We start from the raw sequence: 7,871 nt of genomic DNA, 5'->3' as shown, positions 1-7,871 counted from the left end.
AAAACCAGCGTGGGAAGAGCCCCGCCCCAGGCCCCGCCCACTCCGCCCGGCCCGGGCCCGTGGCATGCTGGGACATATAGTCTTTGGCCGGGCAGCGCTTCCCTCACGTCTCCGCCCCCAAACGTCCGAGGCTAGCTTTCGCCCCCGGGACGTCTTGACGTAGCATTCCTTCAGTCCCAGCGTCTTCCCCAGTTCTTCCTCCGTTGGGAAACCGAGCTTCGGACTGCCGAGGGCCTTTTACGTCATACAGGTCTCAGCGTGGGTCGCGGCACCGGCTCACTTTTCGGCCGAGTGACGTGGACGTCAACAGCAATGGCGGCCGGAGAAGAGGTCCCGCCACTGCCGACGAGTGCCGATGGCTGGTGAGTGAAGGCTCGGCGGTGACTCCCACTACCCTTCCGTTCCCCGCTCCCCTCTTCCCCCCCCCACCGCCGGTCCCGGGGACGCCGTGGCAGACGGCGGCGCGGCCGGGAAGACCGACCCGCACTCCGCCCGCTGCGCTCCCCTGCGCGAGCGAGGGGTGTGGACCTGCTCCCGACCTCGGGCGGGGTCCGCGGCCCGGGGCTGGAGCAGCTGCTCGGGAAGTTTCCTAAATAGAAACCAGAAGCGCCGGGATACCATTGCGAGGGGACCTCGGTGTGAAATGACCACCGTGACCTTTGCCTGAGGTACCCTAATGGAGGATTCCTCCCACAGAATGGAGAGGTCTATATTTAGATAAATCTATGGGCTTATCCTGTTTTTCAAACTCGTGCTTCAAGCGCCAGCAATTTTACCGTTCATCACTTTGACACCAGTCTTTTCCCTTCCGACTACTTTTATTGGATGTTTATTTTCACGTGAAAGCTCTGGGTGAGGACGGCTCCCGAGCCATTCATTGCCTGCTTACCTGATTGATCAGGCAGGGTTGTGGCGCCGTGGTGTTTGTGTGTGTAGACTTGAACCCTCCAGACTCTGGCCCTCAAGGCAGTGCGGACTCATAGCGACCCCGGGAGAGTTTCCCAGATGGTACCTCTACAGAAGCATAAAGTCCAGTCTTTCTCCTGACTTGCTGCTGGTGGTTTCGAACTACCAAGCATGCCGATCGCAGCCCACCGTGTAACCACTACATCAACAGGGCTCCCTAAGCCACAGTGTCCAACTTTTTAAAAAATGCACGTAGGTTTGATTTTTTTACACGTAGGGTTTTTACAATACACTTTTGCAGACATTGTTAAAAAAAGGAACCCTTACCGATTTGTGCGTTTTTATTACAGTTGATCTAAGTGTGTTGACTGTATGTACATGTGTTAGTTTTTGACGTGCTTCTTCATCATATCGTAGGTATACAACTCATTGTCATCCTACTGACCTAAAAATAATACAGGGCTTTGGTAGCTACAGCCTTTAATCCCCGAGACGAAACTGGAAAGCTTAGTAATGGAGAAGTTAAAACTCTGAATTAACACACATAAAACAATGAGGTAAGCTCCTAAGAGTAGGAGGACAATTTAAGGTGACCTAGATGTTTTGTTGGTTTGGGGTTTTTTGGACAGGGAGGGTGCGTAAAAGCCGTTGTGGTTTAGGGATGACACCTTGGGCTGCTGATTGCAATGTCAGTAGTTCAAAACCAACCAGCACTCGTGGGAGAAACACTTCTAGTCTCGGAAACCCACAGGGGCAGTTCGGCCTTGAACCTCCGTGGTTTGGGGTTTGGTTTGAGTTTGAGTTACATGTGGTTTTTATTCTCAATTTGTATGTATTGGAATTGGGGAGCTGTGATAAACCCATTGACATGGTAAACCTGGTCCGGTTCTTTGGAATGTGAATAAGTGTTATGGAAGTTGAGTTGAGGGAGAAACTACTTCCTACTGGAGTCATTAGATCAGCTGTAATGTCTCATGGATATTGTCCAGTAGAAATACAAGTGAGCTTCAAAAACTCAATGGAGAAATGGCATTAAAAGATACTGGAACCTTTCCACAAAGATTTTTAAGTGGCTCACATTAGATGTGAGCCACGTATGTAATTTAAAATTTGACAGTATTCATATTAAAAACTAAAAACCCCACGGAATTAATTTTAAAAATCGATTTTACTCACTTAAATATTTCCAAAAGAAGCCCTGGTGGCATAGTGGGTTATGAGTTGGGTTGCTAACCTCAAGGTCTGCAGTTTGAATCCACAAATCCCTCCCAGAGAGAAAGATAGGTGTAGAGACTTATAGTTCCAGAAACTCACAAGGGCAGTTTTACCCTGTACTACAGGGTCACTGTCAGTCAGAATTGACACAATGACTAGGAATTTGGAGTTCTTGGAATATTTCCTAAATATTTCAGCATACAGTCTGGATTTTGTTGTTTTAGTATTAAGTCTTCAAACCCTGGTGTGTATTTTATATTTATGTCTATCATTTTGATCTAACTATACTCATTTCAGATGCTAAATAAACTGGGTTACCCACTGACATTGAATCATTTCTGACTCATACTGACCCTATAGGGAAAAATAGGGCTTGGCTCCCTAGGGTTTCCAGTGCTGTAAATATTTGTGGCAGCAAACAGCCTTATCTTTCTCCTCATAGTAGTTGGTGAGTTCTTATGGGTTTGAACCCCTGACTTGTCAGTTAACAGTCTAAACCTTGACCCCACACGTAGCCAGTGACTAACCTAATGCAGAGGGCAGAATCAAATGAAGAGACGGAAGGTCCCAACGCAGGTACAGGAACAAGGAAATAAGCAAGAAAGTTATGTTTTCTTTATTTAGGAATGACTAAAACTGCATGATTGAAGAGAAGTTGCAGATCACTCTGGAAAAAAAAACATTTACTTTAAAACTCATCAGTGATCTTTTTGAAATCATTGACCAAGACTTTGCAAAACTTTTCAAAGAGTGACCAAACTGGGTATCATATGAAGTCTGCTGTTTCAGAAAAAATGAGTTGTCATGTCATAAACTGATTGTAATGAGCAATCAGTTTATTTATGGAGAAACAAGGAGAGTTAAATGGCTTTGGGAAGTTCTGAGGTTGGAAGGATTATGCTCACCTCCCTAGTCACAGGGATAAGGGACATACGGTGTGCATGGTTGTTAGAGGTTTGTTTCTTCTGGATTTGCTATCTTTCCAGTTTTGCATTTTTTCATATTCATGAATGTAGTAAGCCTGAAGTGTTCTGATACGATTTCTACCCTAACCTTCTAAAATCTCTCCTTTCCACCACCTGAACACCCTCATCCAGAACTGAATTTGAGCAGAGCCAGGAAAGGCCTAGGGATAGGGAGCCAAAGATACATCCACTAAAGTGTCTACTGTTAAGAGTACTTTTTACATGGGTTGTTACACAATGAGGAGGCATCATTGTTTTTTCATTAAAAAAATGCTAGTACATTTTTATTTTAACTATTAAAATAAAATTCAAAATGTTTATGGAAAATAGAATGAAAGCATAGTGAGATATTCCCACAAAGCTTTCGAGGAACCCCCTTGTACATCTTACAGCCTACCCTAAAGTGCTAATGACTCAGGATCATGCTGTTTGCAAGTATAAGTGCATAAAATCAGATAATTGAAGCCCCTAATAAAATGTAAGAAAAGAAAAAAATGATTAGGGCAAAGAATGTACAGATGTGCTTTATACAATTGATGTATGTATATGAATGGATTGTGATAAGAGTTGTATGAGCCCCTAATAAAATGTTAAAAAAACAAAAACCAGATCATTGTCTTTAAAAGTGACAAATTGGGGAGGAAGGGGGGGTGGAACCCAAATCATGATGACCAACATATATCTGTACCCCCTCTACCCGGGACGAACAACAGAAACCATAGATGAAGGGAAACAACAATTGGTGTAAGATATGAAAATAATAATAATTTATAATTTATCAAGGGGCCACGGGGGGGGGGTGGGGTGGAGCAGGGAAAAAGGGGAGCTGATACCAAGGGCTTAATAGAAAATAAATGTTTAGAAAATAATGATGGTAGCATGTAAAAATGTGCTTGATAAAATTGATGTATGGATTTTACAACAGCTGTAAGAGCCCTTAATAAAATGTTTTTTTAAGTGGCAAATTTAAGAACAGTAATTATGATTATGCTACTGTAGCGTGATTGTTGGGATGTTAAATAACCTCACACAGCAATCCCTTTTTGACATCGTATCTCTCTTATATACTAGATTTCCGTTATGTTCTAGGTAAAGTATGTTTTTAAAAATTGTTTTTTACTTACAATTTTGCTGTTTATTACGGAAGATAACAAGCCACAGCAAGTCATGATCAGGAGACCTTAAGAATACAGTCCTTTTGTCCACAGCAGTGACTTCTCTCAGCTTTGTCAGCTGACATCTCCCTCTAGTCTTTAGCCTTTAGCCATACGCCCCTTGGCCTCTGCCCTGCTTGAGCATGTGTTGCAAAGCTCCTGTAGTGTTAGTAAAAGCCCAAAGGGTACCCTATTCAGCAAGCCAGCCCAGAGGCACTCAGGTTTACTTCTTCCACACAACAGGAAGCCCACAATTCTGTTTAATGGTCTGTGCGAGGTTTCTGGTGACCCCAGAGGTTTCACTTCCCCCAGGGATCTGGCATGTGCTATGCTGGTGACCCTTCTTTCTTGGTGGTCATGGGATTCTCTCTGTTCCTGTTTCTCAGGTGACTCACTTTATCCCAGGAGGAATGGCAAAGCTGACTAATGCACTAGAGTACTCTACACCTTATTTTTATTTGGTGAGAGTTTAAAAATACTGCATAGAAGAGCCATACTAAGTCCTTTTAAGTCACTTTGCTTACACAAAGAGCTCATCCTCTGCATGCAGTCTTGGGAAATTAGGTTTTGACTTGGCAAGGGGTGTTCCGTAGAGAAGGTTAATCCATTTTTCTGACTCTTCTTTAAGTTGTAAGAAAAGGCACTGGAAAAGGCATTCTTATAAATAAAAGGAAAATGTATATTTTTTGCATTTTTGGTTTTAAACTTCATGTTGTCATTTAGGTGAAAGGTTATAGAGCATACCATTCGCTTAACACTCAGCAGTTTATACACGTTTTGTTGCAACTCATTCATTTCAATCTCGTCAGTGTATCAACCTTATCTCACTTCCTCCCAGTGTGTTCTGTTTCCGTTTCTCCTCCTTTCCTAATCCTCTGTCCTATATAAATGCTTTATAAAAGGCAATCACTAAAAAAAAAAGGCAATCACTGCCTTTTTAAAAATCTTAAATTGCTGATTATTTGATTATGCTACCAGATGTGAGTTCATTTCCAGACCTGTGACTATATGCCATAGCCAGGAGACCTCGTCAGCTTCTATCTGACCAATAAGCCTGGGTTCTTATAATTTTGAGTTCTGTTCCACACGTTCCTCCCACTCTATCCACGACCTTCTATAACGATCCTTGGAGAACAGTTGGTATTGGTAGCCAGGCACCATCTACCTCTTCTGGTCTCATGGTTATGGAAACGAATATTTGTGTGGTCCATCAGGTCATTAGGTTAGTTGTGTACACGGGTCTTGTGATTTTCATACTCTTCTGGTTGGGAAAGACCAATACTTCCAACTTAGATGACTGCTCTTAAGCTTTTAAGACCTCAGTTGATAACACACCAGGAAGTAAGACTGAATTGCTTTATGGTAGTTGACCTTGGTGCCCCCCCCAGGTCAGTATTTCATTTCCTCAAAGTGGTTATGTCTAAGAACTTTTTGTAACTTTGTCCACCACATTCACGGATATATTTGCAACAAAGGTAAATCCATATATACAGACATCTTCTGTCAGTCTTCTATGAACTCCTAGGTTCCCTCCCATAACCTGTTCAGCCTGCATGTCTATCCAAGCACTACTCATAGATAGTGGTAGCTATTGCAAGATGGTGTACATAAAACAGTAGTTGCCTCCGTTGCCTCTCTTGCAAACCTTTCTCTGCCTCTATTATTTTTTCCTTAACTTCTCTTGGGATCTTTTTAAAATGCAACTTTTTGACTTTGGGTATTTCTGTCAACTTTCTGTATGATCTAGTATTGCCGGTTAAAGACCCACGCATTGATTCGCAAGGTTAAAAATGATACATATCTCAGAAATCAGTTGATCATAGGAATTACATAGTACATTAAATGGCTTAGATATTTCTTAAATATATGCATGCATTAATATAGGTTTAGAAAATCATGTGCAATAACATACAAAGTGATCATTTCATATAAATTTTTGACTGGTGTTTTTATGAGCCATGTAATTATCTGCTTGTGTGAAAATTCTCACTATTGAAAGACAAGGTGATTAGGAACTGACTCAGCTTTTATTCTTTCTGGAAGTTTAACTGTATAAATTCAATGGATGTAGTTAAATCTTGTAAAAATGTTAGGTTAGTTTGAAATTATTTCACTCTTGTAAATTAATATGATAAGAAACTCAGGTTTGTAAAAACAAGCAGTATTCCACTGTTATAATTCAAAGATTGGTAATCATTCTTCATATTGAAAAATGTCTTGAATTTGAACATCAAGACTCCTTTTATGAAGCTTCCTTAGTTTTTTTGTATATGAATTAATGATACTATTGGTATTCTGACCACACCTAATTTTAAATTTTTATATAATATGGACTTTTAATTCATAATTTTAAACTACTAAAACTATTACTAAGTTTAGAATTATTAGAGTATAAATTCCATAAAGAAATAACTACTATTGTTAACTTGAGATATAAATAGGAATTGTTTGCGAGAGAATAGATTTTTCATTCTCAAAGTTTGAGGTACTTTGTAACAGTGCTCTCAGATATCCCTCTTCATACTCTCAAAAGTGTTAAAGTGTGAAGTGAGATTTAAAATGTTACTGTAGGAGAAGTAGAGGGTTGTAATTTCAGACCCTAAAGAAATATATATAGTGCTGTGAATGAGAAAGAAATACTTGTTAAAGAAGACTATGGAAAGCCTCTGAGACTGAGAAGCCCAGCTATTACTGTATTAAAAAAAATGAACATCAAATGAACTTTTTTTGTTGAACTAGAGGATAAACAACAGCTGCTTGATTTTGTAAACTAAATTTAGGATGGAGGCAAAGATTGAAAATGAAGATGACGAGATAATTTCAGAATAACAAGTCACTTCTAGGATTTTATTTTCTCTAGCTGTTTTAATAGCCATAGGCTAATTTAGTAATTATTTTTGAGTTCTCTAATGTTCATTTTAATTAATTTCCAACTACAGTATTTGTAGTCACTGCAGGAAAGGGACATTGCATTTTCTCTTATACTGTTGAAGAACTCCTATGTCATTCTGGAGCATCCATTTAAGCATATTGGCACTCTAATATTTGCATCATTTAACTCTCCGTCTCTTCTGAAAATAACATACTAGTGTTTTAAGAAATGACATTGTTATTGAGCAGGATTGGATTATTATGAGTAAAGCTTGAAAAGAAGGAATTTTAGAAGCAATTCTTTGTTGAGAATTACAAATGGAAAGCACATCATTTCTGTTAGGCTCCTAAGATCAAATTGTTTCTCGTGGTTATTGAAAAGCAGTAAATTAATAGTTAATTAAATGTAAAACTAGGTCTGGAAATTTAGCATATACTTGCTATTAAGAACTTATCTTGCTTTTGATATAAATAAACTAAAAATGATTGATTAAATCATCTGTTTCAAGTCTTCCATTTTCTTAATGGTTAAAGTTGTTCTTCAATGTCAACTGACATAACATTTTAAAGATGGGTAAGGATGCTTTAGTGTGTGCTTATTTTCCTTATTTTACAGCAGTTATGACATGAAACTTATGGATATATTTAATTATTTCAGCAAGGAAATTCAAGAAAATAGTATATATTTGCATAGAACTTTATAGCTATTGTTTATTTCTTCCATCTCTTTTGGGTCTCACAACAGAGTATTACTTTAAAT

At 39.6% G+C, this 7,871-nt stretch overlaps 1 protein-coding gene across 4 annotated transcripts in view; it reads left to right on the top strand.

Annotated features, from left to right (window-relative positions):
- Window positions 1-125: 125 nt before the first annotated feature.
- The window catches only part of TBC1D23 (TBC1 domain family member 23), a 72,611-nt gene continuing 64,865 nt past the window's right edge, over window positions 126-7,871 (top strand). The window contains exon 1 of one of the 4 annotated variants that reach the window (XM_075542638.1): window positions 126-362. In XM_075542638.1, coding sequence (XP_075398753.1) covers window positions 356-362 — 7 coding nt within the window. In that variant the 5' untranslated portion in view covers window positions 126-355. Of the gene's footprint in view, window positions 363-1,333; window positions 1,464-7,871 lie in introns of those variants that run through there. The other 3 variants (XM_075542637.1, XM_075542639.1, XM_075542640.1) reach the window with 3 other exon arrangements.

The sequence above is a fragment of the Tenrec ecaudatus genome, chromosome 2 (assembly GCF_050624435.1).
Source record: "Tenrec ecaudatus isolate mTenEca1 chromosome 2, mTenEca1.hap1, whole genome shotgun sequence".
Lineage (NCBI taxonomy): Eukaryota > Metazoa > Chordata > Mammalia > Afrosoricida > Tenrecidae > Tenrec > Tenrec ecaudatus.
This window is presented reverse-complemented; position numbering and strand designations above follow the sequence as displayed.